The sequence below is a fragment of the Synchiropus splendidus genome, chromosome 19, assembly GCF_027744825.2.
Source record: "Synchiropus splendidus isolate RoL2022-P1 chromosome 19, RoL_Sspl_1.0, whole genome shotgun sequence".
Taxonomy (NCBI): Eukaryota; Metazoa; Chordata; class Actinopteri; order Syngnathiformes; family Callionymidae; genus Synchiropus; species Synchiropus splendidus.
In genome coordinates, this window is record NC_071352.1 from 17,054,697 (window position 1) to 17,074,885 (window position 20,189).

The following is a 20,189-nucleotide window of genomic DNA, read 5'->3' on the forward strand; positions in this document are numbered from 1 at the left end:
CTGGGCGGCGCTCTTCAACTAAGCATCCTCACACCGACGCAGTTGGGATTGTGAGACGTTTAACCATCTCATTTAGAAACCCACCTAATCATCAGGCTAGCAAACGCACACGTGGGTGGAATAATTCAAACAATTTTTTTTATTTTCATTGAACTAAAAACAAACGTAATTAAGGTCATTTCATGTTTCTACACAAGAAAAAAAACTAACATCCATGACTGTTTGAATCATTGCTTTAGAAAAATCTTGAATCAAAGGTGTTCAGTGATTCAGCCTGTGTGTGTGTGTGTGTGTGTGTGTGTGTGTGTGTGTGTGTGTGTGTGTGTGTGTGTGTTATGTGCCGACAACATTAGACTGTGCAACTTCACCCCACCCTCCTCCCGCCCCCACAGACGCACGCAGCTCAGAAACAGAATGTACAAAACCTTGTGTTTAGCATTAAACAGTGCGGGGCCTTAATGCAGACCAGTAAGGCGCCTCCCCCAGTCTCCCAGCTCTTAATTGACATGATAAGAGTAGAACCCGGTTCCACGAACAACAGAAACATGAGCGAGAAAGAATATAAATCATACACACAGAACAACAACTCCCACTGCTCCATTCACACTAAAAATAGCACGCAAACAAACGCTTAAAAATAGTTTCAGAGAGAAAATAGGTGATTGAACCCTGGACACTTGTTTGCTTGGTTTACGAGGGAGAAACAAGTTTGGGAGGTAGAGGAGGAAGAAGAGTGGTGGGCTGGCGGAGGGAGGGACGAGGGAGGGAGACCAGAGCGAGGACCAGGTGGGTGTTATTTCTTAGCCTTGGCGGCCTTCGGTGAATTTCGTGGAGGGGTGACTGGTCTGCCAGAGCCCATTCCGCCTCCGCCACCGTAGGGATACAACTTCTTATCTGCTGGCTTCAGAATCTGTGAGGAAGAAACGTATTCAATTACTGAGCCAGAAACGCAGAAGTCGCATCATCATCATCCAGACCTTACATCAGCAGGTGACCCCTCACCTGGTTCAGTCAACACCAGAGATGGAGACAAAAACGCCAACGGTGGATGATGAGAAATGAAAACTGACCTGGAATGAGCACATGAGTGTTTCGTCCACGCTCATCATGGCGCCGGCATTGTCGAACTCGCCACAGTAGTTGGGCGCCGAAAACAAGGTGACCAGTTGCCTCTTAGCGAAGAACTCGTAGCCGTCTTCTACCACCTGAGGAGGAGCAGGAGGAGGAGGAGGGGTGAGGAGTGTCAACGACGCTTCACATACTCAACTACACAGATGTTCTTTAACACCGTTTTGGTCATCTGCCCTGGTGTCTGGAGGAAGGCACCAACTAACCCTTATCATCAACTCGTGAAATGCAGTTTAGGAAAACAAATTTTGTCCTCAACTTTGGCAGAGAGACGAGAGGCTGATCCAAGTGACAATCACACTTTCTGTCTGTACGAAAGCAAGAGAATGTCAGATCTGTTGACCAACCAAACATTTTCCCACTCAACATGAAGTTTTTTAGGATGCACATCCCTGCTTTCACGTGGTAATAGGCTAATATCTTTTTCAATCTTTCAACTGAAACTGCTTGTTTGTGCTGCTATGACTGAGCTACCTATGCTAAATACTTGCTATTATTGAGCGTTATACTTTGAAACAATACAGATGTTTGATGCTCACATAAATGGATGTGTCATGTTTGAACCAAATTCAAGGTTAAATTCTGCTTGTTTGCCTTTACCGCTTTGTTTTTAGGTTTAAGAGTAGTTTTACAAGTAATAGTAAAAAACAAACAAAAAGAGTGACGTTTTGTAAGCAAAATGCTCTCATATGGAACTTTGGATCCTGACGTCTTTCCCGTAAACAACAGTCACCTGATGTGCCCTGCATATTAGGTCCATGTCGTGTTTGTGTAGAAACTTGGCCACCACGTCCGCCCCGAACGTGAAGGAGACCCCGCGGTCATTCTCCCCCCAACCCAGCACGTCTTTGTCGGGGTCCGCCCACAGAAGGTCGCACAACAAGCCCTGGTCTGGCACATCTGTGGGTCGCATGACTCTGCGGATCTGCTCCATGGACTGCAGGTCGGGGGACAGACCTGGCGAAAGAACAATGACATTGGTTACATGCAGAGAGTGGCCCGACGAAGGCAAGAGCTGGATTAAGCAGCGGGTTCTCCCAGTTTACATGCAGCAGAGAGAAAGTGAAGTCACCTATGTAACCAATATAAAGGTGAATTTCTTTCCTATTGATGGACTAACCAATTGACATGCATTATAAAAATCTGCTATTAGTCTATTGGGACTGCCACAACAAGTTTGCTGGGCTGTCATGTAACCGTGGTCAGTGACACTGAGTGACGCCATACCTCCATGGCAGCAGAAGATCTTCTCATCTACGATAGCAGCCACTGGTAAACAGTTGAAGCAGTCTGTGAAGGTTTTCCACAGTTTGATGTTATACCGCCGCTTGCCTGCAAATCAACAACAAAAGTTACAAAAACAAAGGCACAACAACAACTAATCGTGTTCACACTTGATGCACACTAACTGGAGGAGGAGCTCAAGATCCAAACATTTTAAATGCCAAGCGTAAGGGGTAAATCTTCAAAGAGTTTCATCGCAGCTCAGCTCTGTGACAGACACCAGGGTGACCAGGGGCATTAGGGACCTGTTTGATCTGTAATTTCAGGCCATTCCTAGATTTCCTATATTCCTGCACTTGATATCAACGGACTGAGGGACAACCTACATTCGTCATAGAAGCCGTAGATTCGGTTGATGGAGGCGCACTCATGGTTGCCGCGCAACAGGAAAAAGTTTTCTGGATATTTAATCTTGTAGGCCAAAAGCAGGCAGATGGTCTCCAGCGACTGCTTCCCTCGGTCCACGTAGTCGCCCAGGAACAGGTAGTTGCTCTCTGGAGGAAAGCCCCCGTACTCAAACAGCCTCAGCAGGTCGTAGTACTGGCCATGGACATCTCCTGCAGGAGGCAGCACAGGAAAGAATCAGGTTTATGGTGATCTGTGTAGCAGCAGCTTTCGCTCTCTGTCCTCACCACAGATTTTGAGGGGAGCCTCGAGCTCCAGCAGGATGGGTTGGCTCAGGAAGATTTCACGGGACTTGAGGCACAGGCCGCGGATCTCGCCTTCTGTCAGCTGCACATTCTTTCCCGGCCGAGAGCCCTTGACTGAGAGAAGCAAGAGATGAAGAAACGGAAGTGTGAGAGATGGGATGACACCCATTTGTCAAAACTGAATGACAGAAAATATCTAAAGTGAAACATGATTTTCTGAGCAGACTCTTCACACCTCCCACTCCACAACTGCTGCCACATTCTCTGACGCACCTGCAGGTAAATGCAGCATTGGGAGGTCGCACAAAGCTGCAACCAAAAAGCCTCTCAAACACTAAAATAAACCAGACCTGAAGGAGAAGCATTTAAGGATGGAGACACCACAACATCCAGGATGTCCAAAACACAGAAAGTATTGGAGCTGCGGCAACAACCCAGTGAGCCTTGAAGCACGTACTACTGGAACACAAATTGAGGCCAAGAGCTGAAATGACACCGTTTCAAATTAAACACCAGTGACACAGAAAGCGGAGGGTTTCTGACTGTTCCCGTCAATCCCTCTCGCTTGGCAGGTTTGTCGAGTTCGTCCCGCGTTTCAGTCTAACATACAGAATCAGAACAATGTGTGGAATTCAACAGAGTTAAATTACATATGATCGCACTGACAACTCACACAAGACCATAAACACATTTTCATATTTTTGCAGACTGGTAAGAGCATGGCTCTGTTTCCTTAATTTGCACCAGCATCTCTTCCATGCAACATCTTATCTGCAAATCTTGCGCTACATACAAGCTAATTACAACATAACTCGGCCACAACAGATTTATCAAACACAAATTGTTCCCCACTCCTGGGACGGACGGATAAGACAGTTATTAAATTAAAGTCGTCAGTAAAGCCCACGACAGGAGGAGGTCAGGACACCGTCGTAAACACGGTGACAAATGCACTGAGGGCTAATTAATGCAGGTCTAATTTAAATTGTGTCTTCACATTACTTTGTGGATAAATCGTGGGCCCCGTGCGCACTCCGGTGTATGCAAGACTGATGGAGTTGGTTTGCGTCAGCCATCATCAATCACAGCTCAGCTCCAACTTGTGCTAGTTTCATGGAGAAAATAGGTTTGAGGTCACAGCACTGTCCCAACCCACGATGACCTACAAACCAGCACACTCTCCAGTGAAAGCTGCATGCAGTGAGTGTCTGTATTTCAAGCTTTACTATAGCAAACGTATGCATTCGTCAAAGCTTCAATTAATCTGCATTTGCCAATGCTGCCATCGTCAGCAGCAGGACCAATTAGGGGATCAATACCAGGCCCCAATTGACTGGCTGATGAAACCAAACCAGTCCCTTAGAGAAATTGGTTTATTGATTATGAAGCACATCTATAAAGGGCCCATATTACAGCCACTTAACAGTGAAATTTAGAAAACAACTTCACTCCCAGCTCTGCAGGCCATTTTATTATCACTCATTCAGGCGAACAAAAGGATCACATTACTTAAATCAGCAGGAACTGGAGGAACTAGATATTACATAACAGAGAAATGGAATAACATTCCATATTTGTGATTCAAATTTGAAATCAATTAGAGAATTGGACCTTGTAAGGCTCAAGAGACAATGGCGATGATCAACGACAAACTTTGCATGGCAGAGCCAATAGACGGCCTCCACAGAAGGAAACAAACGGCGGAGTTAACATGGAATCATCTCAATAATCTGTCACTGCAATGTTGCACCACGAGCTAAGCAACTCTCCAACCTCATTAGACTGCGATGTCTAAGAGTAACAAATCAAACAGGCGACAAACACAGAGCTTCCTCATCAGCTTGTTAACATTTCCATTAAGCGGAAGGACGTCGTTCAGCATTGCAACAATACTCTGGTCAACGTGGCGACCAACGAGTCGGAACTCGACATGCATCAGCGGCTGAGCACCATGGCCACTGAGTTGGTGATGCAATCCAATGGCAGCAGAGTTCTCTTTCTTGCGACTGTGACAGAAATCCCAGAAACTGGATCTGTGACAAATCACAGACGTGTCGACAGCCAAACCCCGTTGGTAAACGGGTCCGACTCGTTCAGAAGTTGTGTCGTTAAAAGATTAGAACATCAGCTGTGTTGACACGCCCAGGACTGAACTCAATGGACACCGTACTTGGGAATAAACCTGGACAAGTGCCAAACATCTGTAGCTCACCACATTAGGACAACATCGGTCTTGAAAGACTGATGAATGTAATAAAGAAATGCTTCACTTTATTAGTCAAATAACTCAATGAACATGGAGTTATATGACTTAAAGACACTTACACCCGTACACAGGGACAAGAAAGCTATAAATCCATGACTGGCAGCTTTATACGTTGTTGGTTCAGCTCAGGAGTAAAAGCATAATCACAAATTCGACCAGAGAAACAACATGACAGTAGGCCGGGCTGTTCATTGACATGTGGGGGGGTTTCACTGATGTTTATCAATGGGCCCCTTTGAGTCAGGAGACGCTTGATAGCCAAGTTGAGGATGAGCTCCGGACATTCGTCACATATATTTAGTGTCACTGGCTCAACGAAGCAGTTCGCTGGCCGAGCTCATCCTGATGAATCCAATAATCGAACCAGGCTTATGGTGTCAGAGGTCTTTCGAGACCTGCTCCCCTTAAAATAAAACCCTAATTTCACCCTTCTAATGAACAGCCTTACAAGAAAATAAGCTTCTTTAGGAGGAATACTAAATCAATCTTCAGGCCACCAACAAATAGCTATGCTCATAGAACAGTGGTTGGATTACTTTACTGTTCAACAGGAAGGTATGTACCTTACAGAGCATAGATATAAACAAGGAGGGTAAGACAAGAATTATCAGAATGTGCAACAAAATGCACAAAACCTTAATATAGGAAACATATTTGCAATTAGCCCAGCTCAAGACTGCCTTGCTGTTACAGGTCACTCAGGACTCCATCTCCTTATTATCTTAATCAGGGAGTGTCTAGAGTATTGGAGCCAGAGTGAGCAGACGACACACCTAAACCACATACACTCTGAAGTACCGCAGATCACCAACATGTGTACAGACTTGTATCACTCTCAGAAACACTGCAAAGACTTCTAACCTCACCTAATGCCAGGGCTGATGAAGGTCATGAATCCAGGATCAGATGGAATAAGTACAGAAAAGTGTCACTTGGGTGAGAGCTACAAAGTTGACACACACAGCATCTCCAAAGTGACTAAAGTATGAAAGTATTCATCGTCATGCATGTATAAACGTATCACCACTGCACCCACTGTTAGAATGCTAGAAGTTATAATCAACATGTGTTTGACATCAAGGAGTGCCTTTGTTCTCATCTTGTTTAGTCCTTTCAGAACTCAGTGTTCTAAGTACAAAGCACAGGCAACAACAACTCAGTTTGTAAAGACAACTGTTTGCTTTCAACAGTCACAAAAGTCACAAAGCACATTAGCAACTTTAAAAAATGATGAATGCTTTTGAAGAAAGAAGGTCTCAGGGTTCAGAGTGCGTGACAAAAGTAGTGGCTTATAATTCAGAAATCACAGTAGAACCCATCATTACTAGTGAATGAAAAAGTAAAGCCAGGCGCTTCACAACACCTGGGAGTTCTGTAACCTTCGTCCGTTTTTAGTTGCGTTTGGAACAGTTCTACAAAATATTTCCAAAAAGTATTGAGGGAACATAACCATTAAACAAAGAGATTAATAGATTTTTAATAATACATCACAGGATGCTGGGTGTTTGCTAACCCGTTTACTATAAGAATAATTCTTTCATACTGTAGCTCGTCACGTGAAATCTCATTATAAAGAAATACGATTGCTGAAAATCATTAACATTAATGAAAACCGTTGAACTGACACGAAAGAACTGTGGGATTTAAATAAACCATGCCGTCAACATAGCCTTGAAATCCCTTCATTGTTTGTAAAAGCGCCCGACACCAGAGTGAGATCTGTGTCCGCCACGACTGAGCCGCTGATGTTGAACGGAGAGTAGGCGAGGGTGGATGTAAAAATAATCACATGGAAGCAGCCACTGGTGCTAAAAAGTGAAAAGTGGGTATAAATAAAGCAGTGGAGCTCGTCACTTTAAACCAGGATTACCGAGGACTAAGCCCCTGCAGAGCTTACTCCAAAGTTAGCCTTATAGACGGCAGGCAACAGTGAGCTTATCAAGGGGCACAGACAAAAACACTGCCTGCTGAACTGGAAGTGGGCAGGGGGACACACAAAGAGCTGGACCAGCAAAGAAAAGCCTGCAGGGGTGTCGGAAGTGCTGGAGTCAACAGTTGGTGTGATCCAACACTCCTGACTCTGAGCGTTCCGGCTTCGCTCATGTGATGTCACGCTCCTCAGGAGGCTAATAGTGACACTGTGTTGTGGTTCTCCCTGTGCTGGATCCACACAACTGATCCAATTACGGGGGCTCATTATCCAAACGCATTTAATTGGTTTGGTCTCACACTCCAGCCAGGAAACTGGACCTTTTCTGTCCTCAAAAAACATCCCTCTTCTGAAGGTGCTCATGTTTCAGCCATTGGTGCAGATCAACAGAAATGATATTTACGAGTGTTTTGTGGTTATTCTCAACCACAAACACAGACAAAAAAAAAGGTCACAGGCGTTATGTAAGAGGATATAAATACCGCCACTATCAGCTTTGTTTGTCTTCTCCTGTGTTTGGCAGACAACCGGATCAGAGCCAAGTATAACAGAAAGTGTTCCCTCCCGGTCGGCAGGAACCAGAGAGGAAGTCAAACTCCAAGAGCCATTACTGTGTGTGTGCACGCTCGGAATAATCCCAATCACCTCCAGCGGCTCAATGCAGGCTGACCAAGCAGGAGAATGCTCTTAAAATGGTAAACAAGAAGAGGGCTAAGGTCGATTCAACTTCCAAATGAGCAACAGGATTGAAACAGAACCACAAGCAGTTAACTTATCTGCCACATGACTTATTGTATCAGAACAAAGGTTAGCTGGCACGCAATGCAATTTCAGTCACTCGCCGCCCAACAACAGGCTGTACGTGTAGATCACAAAAGACAAACCGCAGTAAACTATTACTATTTGCTTTTGCCAGCTAACCGTGTTTGATTATCTCACTTTGCAAATAACTCAAACAGTGATACTTTTGACTGCCTGTGGATGGAGCAGTGTTGATGTTGTCTTCACCATTGGACTGTCTCCAATCAATAGTGATTTTGCGCTTAATACTTTTTTCCCCCTTTTCTCTTTATTTATATAGTGGACATACAGTGTAACTGGAAGCTGCTGCTTCATTATCCTTTCAAATGCAGACACATGCACTACATATATGTCTACATTTGTTATTCATTAATTTGTAAACTCAGTCATGATAACTGTGACATGAAATTTTCATCCTGTTAAATAGCTATCGCCAGGTCACATGATATGGAGCGACTCTCCCGGCTCTTACGACTGAAAAAGTATGAGGACAAACAAGAACATGCCAGGTTGGTTTTATACATTTTGCAACAGCTTGAGTAACAGCCGACAATGTCTGGGGTTGCAGCGTCATGCTTTTGCATTTAACTGATACACAAATGAGTAAATTAATCCCCCAATATGAGCAGAAAAAAATCATCCACAGTTCTCGACTCAGAGGGCACATGTCCATTTTCTATTATAAAATGACAGCATGTGAACTGGTGTTGCACCATCTTACTGGCAAGGACAACAAAAGAAGTCAGATCAGACAAATGTGCTTCCGAGAGAACTGTACCACACAAGGCTCAAACGACTCACAGATTTAGTGCGAATTCAAGTTTGCAGACGCTACAAATCCAACATTTCCCCAGTCTGTATAACTTCGAACTTCAGCAAAACATCAGCAGACAATTTATCAGCAAGAAACCATAAATAACCTTGGTGAATGCTCTGCTGCATCATTCTAAATTACACCACAAAAACAATGCACAGAGGAGACACGCAGAGACAGCAAGTAAACACACTTCCTGTAAAATGGTAGTTTTCAGGCGCTCGTGTGACTTGCACTTGCCTTCATTTCAGCAATGACTGTGCTGCTATTTCGCCATTACTGTAAATCTCAAAGAGCCTAACAATAATTTCAAAACACATGAGATGAATAATCTCAGGCGTATCCGAGCGCAGGTCTTGTCATTCGCTTATTGTGAGATCCATGTGGCCCACATCACAAAGCACAGCCTTTGAAAGAGTAGTTCAAGCTCAAACAAAAATTAAACTGCGTCAAGATCAAGATTATGTCGAAATTAAGAGTTTAGATCTCTCAGAATGTCTAGTAACGTGAAGTCCCTTCAAATTCTCAATGCTTCATAAAACAACATACACACAGTAAACGTGTTTACACACACAGACACATGACGGTGGGTCTACAGCAGAGCCACAAAGGACAGCGCTACACTGACTGCAATAACCAGTAGACCTACATGTGAGGAGGTCAGGACCTGAGTGCTTGTGCTCGTTCCATGAAGTGCGCAGAGACGGAGGAGAACAACGTTCCTGCAGCTCGCTACTCTTATACAATCATCATGTGGATGTGCAGACACAACTGAACCTGCTGTTACTCAGCAGACAATAAATCAACGAGTGCACACACTGTTCCCATCGTATTTGCACAGCTAAAAAAAGATTACCTAATGCTGCTATGATCTTAATGCCTGTTTTGCAACCATCAGTGACACTTCTCAAAACAACACCCAACCTGGTGGAAGAACGACGTTTACCTAAAAGGAATTTGAATCAAAAGCAGTAGCACTGTGAAACACACAGCTATAATATTGATAAATCATGTATCTTTGTGTTCAGAAGGACAAGCAAAATCACAGGCTCCCAGTTTGCAGCACATAAATCTTTGTCTGTTTGTTGTTCGTCTTTGCACTCTTGAATAAGCACCCTCATTAAATACGGGCAGATATAAAACTGGTTTTCACAAGAATGCAACAGCGATAAGCAACAGAGCTTAACTGACACTGTCTTGAATAAACACTGTGGCATTATACAGCAACACCTAAAGCTAAGCACAAAACCTGCATGACTTAAATGTGACATAATCAATTCCAGGTCAACGGGGCATGGCTGTCACGAAGCTTCTCCATCCATGTACATTTCGAGGTAGCCTCAGTCTGGCTGTCACACCATCACAATGATCTCTCATGCAACATTATCTGCTAGGACACTTCCCAAATGAAGAGCTCTTCAAACACAAAGCGTAGCTGATACAAACACGACAGGAGCAGTGTTGGCGAGAGTAGTGCGAAATTTGAACCACCAAGTCATTTTCTGTGGCCTGAAAAAGCTTGAAATGGTTGGCTCAAAATTACCTCAGCGTTTCTGACCCTCTTTAACTTCATAAATTAGTGAGTACAAACCCACTCCATAAATTCTTAATTTAAGATTCTTCAAAATTAGGCAGGTCGAAATCAATAACTTCCTCATTTTAAAAAGAGCACACACTTAAAACTTATTTAATGACCTTTTCTTGAACATTTTGTTTACCTACCATACTACAGTTTAAGCTATGCTTGACTCGGAAGATGGTGGCTCACATTCACCATGATACTTCGCTCGCTGGATTAGCTTGTCGGGTTTGGCCTTAAAAGGAGAATTTTCTAACCAAGAAAATAATCACCGAACTACAGAAGCAGTGGCTGCAGAAGGAGGAAGAAGATGGTATCATATTTGTATGCGGGCATATAGAAGTAATAGAAGGTCTCCCAAAACGAGGTAAGAAAGTGTACAATACGTTAAATGGAATGTGTTTAAATATTATTCTGCACCACTGGGATGTGACTGTGCTTTCACAGACGATAAGTGTATCCGACTTTGTCAACAAGACTCTCAGAAGTTATCTTGAGTTGCGCGTCGCTGTTCTTGGTGACACGATGGTGCCAAGATTCTATAAAATACGAATGTAAAAATTGCAGTTCTTGTTGACATTGTGACCTAAAAGCATCACTAGAGATATTTCAAAAAGCAAAAGAAATAGATAAAAAATAATCCAAAACCGACTGACTCTGTTGTACGGTGAAGTTAATTCTTAACACATAGGAAAGGATGTCTCTTTTCCAAGAACGAAAAGGTAGACGCATTGTGTTTGAAGTTATATATGGCATTATAAACTTGAATACAGGTTCAGCGTAAGACTGAGTGCTATAAATCGTAGACTGTTGGGCAATCGTGTTTGACACCTCTGATGAAACTTCACACATTCAAAGTATTGTTCTTCTCCTTCCCTTTATTTAAATGGCGACACCTCACCACTAACCTGACTATATAGCATTAAGCATAGCTCCAACCTGATACCACACAATTTGACTCCACAGTTTGTCTCACCTTCCAACAGGCGCTGAATTATAGAATCGATGTTTAGTTTGTCCGGCTCCGCCATTTTCTGACGTTCACGCGGTGTTCTCACCGGCTGTCACCTAACACAACAAAAGAGCAGTACACGTCAAGATTAGGGACGGGTCGACATTTTTCCAAACGTGTTACCCGTCGACTCCGTGAACGCTTGCGTATTTCACGGAGCTAACGCTAGCTAGCTTCTTAGCTCTGAGCGCGGAGCAGAAATTTACATGGGTGTTTCTACATCATTAACCTTACGTTTGCTTCAGACAATCCTCCCCGGTTGTATAATGAGTCAATATTTATCCTCCGTGCTCAGCCTTGGCCCGCTCCTCTCCGGTCCCGTCCCTCGACTCTCCCAGGAACTTTAACCAGGCCGGTCTGTACCGAGGAGGCTCCGCTGACGTCAAAGGGTGAATCAAAACTGAGCCCCGCACTCCTTTCTCGACAACTGATTGGTCCTTTCTGGAGCACAGAATAAATTCTGGCATCTGATTGGGCGGATTTTAAGTCCGTCTTGCACTAAAGCCCCGCCCCGTAGCAAGAATCGGCTGGCATCAATGAAGATGAAAAACAGAACGAAGTTTGCCCCCTAGCGCTTCAAACGCAGAATGCACTTAGTAACAGCGCCCCCGCTGATCTCGTGAACAGGCAGCGGACGTCAAACTCATCCAGTTATCCAGGTCGACAAATCTGAATCGGTCACACTTTTACGTGAGAAATGTGGGGAACCTATCGATAACAGGATCAACTCTTTACCGCTAAACTCTTGACACATAGTAACATATAGCTGACACGACGACCAACATAAAAGAATAGCAATCAAACGAGAGAAAAAAAGAAAGACGCGTGACTTTATTAAACGTCGTTCAAGTCACAAACATTCCCTTGAAAAAACTCAAATGAGAGCTTTGATCTCATAAGGAAGCGGAGCATTTACCCTCTTTGACGTGGCCAGGACTGATGCAGATCATATTTCGATAGGTAGCCAGCATTTCCAGAAGGTTTTTAGCTGCTGGAGAGACTCCTTGATGAGGAAGGCGGTCAGACCAAGTCCTCAACCTACCAAGCCCTACCTCCCCATGTCCTCAATCCCTCCCTCTTCAGCATCACTGGCCATCTCCCTCTCCAACATGGTTTGTGGTAACTTGGCAGGCGACCCTCCAGAACTTACACACTCCTCTGTCTTCTGACATGAACTTCCAACCCTCTGGAGTCCTCAAAAGGAGAACAATAACACAAACAAGTCAAGAGCTTGTGAGTGGGTGTGAGTGGGTTTCCACTGCCAAAAGGGTCTGAAATAAACGACCTGAACCAGAACAGTTGTTAGTACTGATACAGATGCCTCAGCCAACAAGAACAATAACAAAGAGCATACCAAACTGGGATCTATCGTTTGTGGCGAGCAAAAACATCAACCATGAGTGAAATGAGAGCCCGAGCCCTGCTTTTCTTTAAAAATCCCTCTTTTACTAAGGATGACTTCATTTCCCAGTTGCTGAACCGTCATCTGCCTTCGTTTAAGAGACATGAGAACTGTTTGCTTCTGAGGTCAAAGGTCCGGTCCAGACTGAACTTTTGTACAGTAAAACCCAGGACTGCGTGCTTGACTTCTTGTGGTCATCATCACGACACCTTTAAGCAAAGAAACCCACTGTGTCTGTCGGACAGCCACTGTGGTTTTGACTGTTGCTGGGAGGGTGTTCTGACGACACCAGAACAAAAAAAATGGGAACTTCTCCAAATGAGTCAAGAGTTTCTTCTTCAGTGACTCACCTCTACCTTCAGTCGGCACCTCAAATTCCAAGTTGTCATCAGGACTATATCGCTCATGTTACACATCACTTGTTGACGATTCAAAGTTTAAATTAGAGGCGGGAGCGTTTCTGCTGGTGAAAAAAGAGGGAAGGGAACGTCCCAGACAAGTCCGTTCTGGTCTGGAGGTCGGCCTGGAACTGCTCCAGCTCGGCCCCTCCCTGATCTATGCATTCTTCTACAAATACCCCTCCTCAGCTCAGCACCTCCACCATCCTCCCCAGAAGAGCAGAAGGATCTTCACTTGACTGCAACTGAAAGGTAGGACTTCTTCTTGTAAATCTATGAAAATCTCTTGCAGACAGAGCTCACAAGCACCAGATTTCAGAGAGAATCTGAATTTTAATGAATATGAATTATTTTTTCTAAATAAAATGAACATCTAGTTGAGTAAATATGAGTTGAAAAAGTTGAAGTTGAAAAGACAAAGATGTTTGTGGTTGGAGAGGTTAAAAATCGGAAGTGTTTTTCTTAAAAAAAAATATATATATATATATGTATATGAAATTAATTATTTTTTCTGTGACTGCATTCTTACACAACTGAACTATAAACAGCAGAAATGAAGTGTCACCTGTTTCTAGCAACACAACATTTGAAGGTATTTTCTCCGAGTAGCGGCAGGGCTGTCGCGGGCGGCGCCGGGCCTGTTGGGACACGAGCTTGAACCAAGTGTGGCCTCCAGACACGGAATCTTGTGAAAGCCTGGCGGAGGGCGTTTGTCTGTGTGTGTCACAGAGTGATCCCACAAACAAACCCTAACTCCTGAAATTAGCCGAATTATTTTTTTAATTGAAGACACACGGATGATCCGCGCCAACATTGAGGATCAAAACCGCGTCTCACCAAATTTAAGCTGTTGATGCAAAAAAAGGGAGGGAGAAAACACCTCAATTTGCATCACAAGTGTAACCTCTGTGACATGTCACTATCAAGAGAGAGTAAAGTTACAAAGGAACAACAACAGGTGTTTAATTTGAGAATATGAATCCGTATAGAAGCATCATATCATATTCAAGAGTGGTGTAATGAAGGATCAGTAGACATGTACTTGAAATTGAATGCATTTAATGCGTACTAATATTTGAACCGAGGTGTTCTTGTAAGGTCAAAGTTCTGTGACTCTGTTTTTTAGGAGAATGGGATCATCTGGAGTTCAGATTGTGTGTGTGGCTCTCGGGGTTCTCGGCCTGGTCGGAGTGATTGTGTGCTGCGCCGTACCGCGCTGGAAAGTTTCCTCCTTTACGGGGTCGAACATAGTGACGGCTCAGGTAAAAAACAAAAAAAAAAAAGCATCATTATCGCCTTTTCATACAAGCATAAGTCTGAGGGTTTCTGTGTGTGAGCAGAGCAGTCAAGAGGGTCTGTGGATGAACTGTGTGGTCCAGAGCACGGGTCAGCAGCAGTGCAAGAACTACGACTCCTTGTTGGTGCTAGCCTCGGACCTGCAGGCGGCCCGCGCCATGACCATCATCAGCTGCCTGCTCGCCTGCCTCAGCCTGCTCATCTTGTTCTGCGGCGCCGACTTCACCACCTGCGTAGAGAATGAAGACGTCAAGCCCAAGATCAGTCTGGTGGCCGGGGTGGGGCTGCTGCTGGCCGGCCTGCTGGCCATCATCCCCGTCAGCTGGTCGGCCCACATCGTGGTGCGGGACTTTAACAGCCCCTTGGTTCCGATGTCCCAGAAGAGGGAGCTTGGTGCTTGCATCTTCGTGGGCTGGGCCGCAGGAGTCCTCCTGCTGTTGGCCGGAGGGCTGCTGTGCTGCTTCAGCCGGCCCAAATCCGGAGGCTCGGGGGGAACCGCCCGCTACTACAGCAGCAACGCCTCCGCCCCCAACAAAAACTATGTGTGAGCCAGGCTCTGGTCCGCATTAACAAACCAGAAAGCATGTAAATAATAACCTGTAGTTTTGTGTAGTGTAGCTAAATTCAGCCACAACAAGAGTTCGAATGACCGTCTGGCATCATGAAGGTCACCAATCTACTGGTGAGAATCATTCATTTTCAGCACCGTCACAGGGTCACGCATGGTGGGGAAGCCGTCACAGGGTCACACCTCCTTCCTCCACTGCCCTGAACTTTCTCAGTCTTTGACCATCGCTGGACGAGAGCGGAATTCTTCTAAACCATTTTCTAAAAGTAACACCAACAGACATCCACTGCATTTCCTTCATCTTGATCTTGGAATTTCAGGGAAAAAATAATGTTGAGGACTTGCTGACGGTTTCGTTTGTTGTTTATTTGAAAAATCATCACAAAAGCTGTTTCTCCTTTACTGTCATACTGCACTCACGGTTGTTGTTTGTGCTGTTTCCATGTCGTAATGTCCACCAAAAGTCCATATTTACACATTTGTATTGTTAATTTGACAATAAACCAACGTTGTCTATATTGTTGTGTATCTCTTTTATTCATTGACTTGCCACGTTGCCACACCGGGAACAAACTTATAAATAAAACACTTTTCTTTTTGTTGCAAATTAACCTGAAAAAAAACAAGAACTTTCATTAAAAACAACTGTAACGAAGACGATCATGTCGCATCAGTTCTTCTGTCGTCCGCCTCAGTCACAACACTGGAAGGAGGGAGCAACGTCAATTCGAGACTCGCCCTGTAACACAGTGTGTTACATATCAACATGTTATTATACGTGATTCACACAGATGTTGCCGCCAGTTTCATTCAACATCTCCACCGTCCGCCATCTTGCTTTTTTTGAGCAGCAGTGTGTGTCATGGCAGGTTAGTCAACACACGTGCATGTGAGAGGAAATAGCTTTACCATTGCCATTCACTGAAGCACTAAAGGGCTAAAGTGTGTATTTATTTATTGTTATTGAAGGTTGTGCCTCTGTTGACCCTGATGTTGCCTCAAGCAGGCGCATGACCAGTGGGTGTTAACATTGAAGATGACATGAAGCTTCAAGCTGTGTTGAACTAGCTACTAGCGTTACCTACGCTCTTACCTTCAGATGTTTTAATGTTTGGTCTCCAGCTCGCTCACACGCTTGGTCAGCTCCTCCAGTGCTGCCTTGAGGTCCTTCACCTCCTTCCTGAGGGAGTGGACCTCCTGAAACGAAGGTACATCCCATGATAACAGGAACCTAGACTCAGTGACAGAGCTGTAAGCTCTCACCCCGCTGCCGTCCGCTTGACTTGTGCTTGAGGACGTGGTCTTCAGCAGACTCTTGTGTACTTTGAACTCCTTTGCTTTGGTGGTGGTGGTGAAGCCGTCCTTCAGAGAGATCAGCTTGGGTTGTCCGTCTTTGCCCTGGAACCACTCGTCGGCTTCCACGGACGGTTCTGGTCCGATTGTATCGGGGTAGAGGTCCTCCTGGAACAGGTCTGACTGTTGGGAGTAAGGGGGGGGGGGCGGAGTCAGTCAAAACTCAAAATCAAGTTTGGAGCAGCAGCTTTACCTTTCGAGGCACTGTCATGACAATAGGCTCACACTTCCTCTCGTGGAGTTTGTAGAACCTGAAGGTAAACGGAGCAACAGATGGTGGTTTCCCAAATGAACCTCCAGAACTTCTGTCTGCCTCCATGTGAGAGCGTGATCTTTGAATGTGGCTGACCAACCTGGCGATTTCACACTTGTTGACCTCCAGTCCCCTCTTGGGCATGTAGCCCATCCCCTTCTGGCTCTCCTTGCTGGTGTAGACGTTGAGGTAGTGGACGTATGGAGCTTCATCCGTCACCTCGAAGTAACGGATGCTGCTGTCGCCCTGGAACACAGTGGACTTGAGCTGCCACTTCTGTCTCCTTGTCTTCACATGAAGGGGTCAGACCTTTCCACAGAGGTAGACCACTGCAGTGTCGGGGTCATAGAAGGGCAGCAGGACCCCGCTGCTGGTGTCCAGCTCCTGCAGGTTCAGTGGTTCTGAGAAGTTCTTCTGTTGAGGGAAAGTCAGATTTTCACTCAGCGTCCTCACTTTGATGGTTTCCCACCACTCACCGGGTCCCACAGCGCCACCTGCCTCTCGCTCATGCGACTGAAGCCGGTGCTGAGGATGTTTCCATTAGACACGAACACGGCTCGCACTGGCCGGAAGCCTTCATGAGGTTTTTCCTTCTCCTGCAGCAAGAGGCCGGTAGAGACACAACAGAGATGTATGAATATGTTCCCGTCTGTCTGTGCACGCAGGTGAGGTGGTGTGTCTCTATGAGTGTATACGTGAGTGAGCGCTTTGTACTGCTATACTTGTGGCGACCAATTCTTAAAAACATGCTGCAAGGGTCAATTTCACGAAAAAAACTTTGAAATATAACTTGCTCTGTGAAATGTGAGACAACTACACGGTAAATCTATCTGAAACAGTATTATATAATGACACATGTAAGTTCCAAATGTGATTGGACTGCATTAGAGGAGATACCATTCATTCATTCATTCATACAACCGACTTGTGAGACAAAGCTTCAGGAGGCACACAAAGATGCTATACAGTAGCCCATTATGCAGCAAAGTGTGTATGTGAAGAGAGTCAACATGTGCAGCCGTCAGTGTTGCAAACTTCAATGTGTGCAATTAAGTGTATAGAAAAGCAGAAGTGCCGCTGGTGCGTGTGTTGTCCGAGTGAGTAAGGCTGTCGTTCCTGACATTTGTTCCGCCACGGCGGACTCACGTGGAGAACGGTGCCCTTGCGGGGGTCCAGCACTCGCAGGAACTTGTCCTTGCAGGAGGTGAGGATCTGAGAGCCATCTCTGTTCCAGCAGGCACTGTAGATGAGGTCTGTGTGCAAGCTGTCCATCCTCACCACCGCCTCGCCCCGCGCCACGTTCCACAGGATCAGCACGTTATCACAACCTGCAAGACGGTTGCATCAGAGCTCAGGTCCGGGCCGGCTGGACTTGCGCTCTGGCCGGTACCTGCGCTCATCAGCACGTTGTGGGCGGTGGGATGCCAGCTCAGGATGCCCACTCGCTTGGTGTGACCGTCCAGCTTCACCACCGGCTCTGTCAGCGGCGTGAGCAGGCCGCCGTCCGGAATCTCCCAGACCTGCAGAGGAGAGCGTTGGCGACCTGACGAGCACATGCTGTGAGAGCAAATCTGAGGCTCCGTACCATGACGCTGCAGTCCTCCGAACCGCTGGCAATGATGTTATCGTTGTGAGGGCAGAACTCGATCTCCAGGACGGGGCCGGTGTGTCCACAGACAGTCGGGTAGGACATGTCGATGCGCCCGGTCTGAGCCACAAACACATATTAAAGGACCAAATCAGAGGGTATCGTTAGACCTTAAATTACCACTCCCATTCATAATACTGAAGCAAGGTCAGCTTCCAACAGTGGCCCTACTTCGAGTCACAGTCAGACGCCTAAACTCATCAGAGAACTCATCATCAGAGGAGCTGAGAACAGCTAGTGATAACTGTCCTTCAACAGTGACATGGTGGGAACCAATCCTCTCAGCATCTCAAACGTTCTTCTCACCAGCGATCCTCAACCACATCCTGTCTCGTTCACTGTCGCCTCCTAATATGGTGAAAGAAGAGACGCTGACAAGCAGAACTTCCTCTTTCAGAGCTCAGTGAGCGTTGGCTGGCAGAATTCAAATTTCATCACTTCGAGCATCTGCACACTTCCAAAAATGGCAATGACGTGAGAAGCAGCTGCTCACCTTGCTCAACGGCAGCACCATGAAGGCCCCTCCGCCGCTGGCGTCCACGATCATAGCCACGAATTTGGGGTTGACAGAGCAGAAGTTGCTGTCCCAGGTCATCTGGGAGATGCGGATGTCGTCATAGCATTGGTCGGCCTTGGCGGCTTGTCCGTAGACATGCCGGAACTTGCTGGTCCTCACGACCTTCAGGGGCATGGCGGCGAGCTGCAGAGAAGAGCGGACGAGTGAGCGACTTTTGTGGAAGTGAAGCGGAGTGGAGGAGAAAAAGGAAGTGCCGTCGCTTTCACAACTGCTTCCTCTACACTTGACGTGGTGATGAAATGTTGACAGAAACACAATGATGTTGGGGATGAACGGAGGTGTTGCAGGGGCGCCAGAGAAGCACAGCTCATCTGGTTTAGCAAAGAAAAATGAAGACACGTTTCCACCTAAGTTTCTGATTCTCCCATTATCACTCAGCAAATTCAACAAACATCTAAGCAAACTTCACACCGTCCACTGTTGAAAAGAATAAAAGACTTAGGTGGGACAGAGGGACATTCCCAAGCCGGAGTGGAGACCTGAGGAGGTCACTAGATGCCAGAACCAACATCAATGTTTCCTCGAACTACATCTGCTATAGTTCTACTCTGAGTCACTTTTGGATGACTCTGCTGCCACCTATTGCTGGGGAAGACAGATTCACGATAGAAATGAGACACTTGCATCTTTCTGCTGGCCATGACTGGAAGTCCACACAGTCGGAACATGCATGATGAGAGCGCTACCTTTGAGCTCAGCAGGTTAACTGTGTCGAGCAGTAGACTGGAGTGCAGGGAAGCTCGAGCGGTGTGTGCATCGCAGGACTTCCCTTTTCACTTGTCTAACCTTTGTTACCGAAACAGGAGTGGTAATCCAGCAAGCCATTGCAGTGGAGGCTTTTGGAACATGACAACGGAGGAGGGAAAAGGAGGCAACTCACCGGGGTGTTGCAGCGACGACGAACTTGAGCCAGAAGTCACAATAGAAGCACGTCGTTGGAAGATCATAAACCGAGGCGGAGGAAGTGACACGGTCAGAGCAAAGGTGGAAGTAGGAGGTGTCTTCTCCCACACGTACGCTGGTGAGAAGGGCTGAAGAGAAGACAGATGGAGTGTCTGATACAGAAAGATTTGAAGTTCAGAGCCACCTCCTGAGGAGCACTAAGACATAGAGTTCATTATATCCACCAGGGGGCTTACTAGAGGAGAAAAAAACATCCATGTGTACAGAAAACTTCTTCCCATGGTTTCAGCATCAAGAAGAGCAAGTGACACAAGACACTTCTAGACT

The 20,189-nt window shown here is 45.8% G+C and overlaps 3 protein-coding genes across 6 annotated transcripts; 1 reads left to right on the top strand and 2 right to left on the bottom strand.

The window, feature by feature from the left end:
* Positions 1-112: 112 nt before the first annotated feature.
* Positions 113-12,160, bottom strand: ppp1caa (protein phosphatase 1, catalytic subunit, alpha isozyme a). 2 transcript variants are annotated; one of them, XM_053851130.1, is made up of 8 exons: positions 11,694-12,160; positions 11,429-11,520; positions 3,045-3,176; positions 2,739-2,969; positions 2,356-2,460; positions 1,862-2,085; positions 1,071-1,205; positions 113-910 (listed from the first exon to the last, which is right to left on the bottom strand). In XM_053851130.1, exons 2-8 carry the CDS (start codon positions 11,481-11,483, stop codon positions 794-796), a joined length of 999 nt encoding a protein of 332 aa, XP_053707105.1. In that variant the 5' UTR covers positions 11,484-11,520; positions 11,694-12,160; the 3' UTR covers positions 113-793. The 2 variants fall into 2 exon arrangements, with proteins under 2 accessions (XP_053707105.1, XP_053707104.1); XM_053851129.1 differs by having other exon boundaries at positions 11,699-12,147.
* Positions 10,759-15,655, top strand: cldni (claudin i). Its single transcript, XM_053851158.1, has 4 exons — positions 10,759-10,819; positions 13,454-13,516; positions 14,391-14,526; positions 14,605-15,655. Exons 1-4 carry the CDS (start codon positions 10,779-10,781, stop codon positions 15,106-15,108), a joined length of 744 nt encoding a protein of 247 aa, XP_053707133.1. The 5' UTR covers positions 10,759-10,778; the 3' UTR covers positions 15,109-15,655.
* On the bottom strand, positions 15,645-20,125 carry coro1a (coronin, actin binding protein, 1A). 3 transcript variants are annotated; one of them, XM_053851065.1, is made up of 12 exons: positions 19,840-20,125; positions 18,876-19,082; positions 18,320-18,442; positions 18,125-18,254; positions 17,881-18,062; positions 17,211-17,330; positions 17,044-17,148; positions 16,835-16,980; positions 16,675-16,732; positions 16,392-16,604; positions 16,222-16,325; positions 15,645-15,831 (listed from the first exon to the last, which is right to left on the bottom strand). In XM_053851065.1, exons 2-11 carry the CDS (start codon positions 19,071-19,073, stop codon positions 16,233-16,235), a joined length of 1,368 nt encoding a protein of 455 aa, XP_053707040.1. In that variant the 5' UTR covers positions 19,074-19,082; positions 19,840-20,125; the 3' UTR covers positions 15,645-15,831; positions 16,222-16,232. The 3 variants fall into 3 exon arrangements, with proteins under 3 accessions (XP_053707040.1, XP_053707039.1, XP_053707041.1); XM_053851064.1 differs by having other exon boundaries at positions 15,645-15,867; positions 19,840-20,124; XM_053851066.1 differs by lacking the exon at positions 19,840-20,125 and having other exon boundaries at positions 15,645-15,867; positions 18,876-19,135.
* Positions 20,126-20,189: the final 64 nt, after the last annotated feature.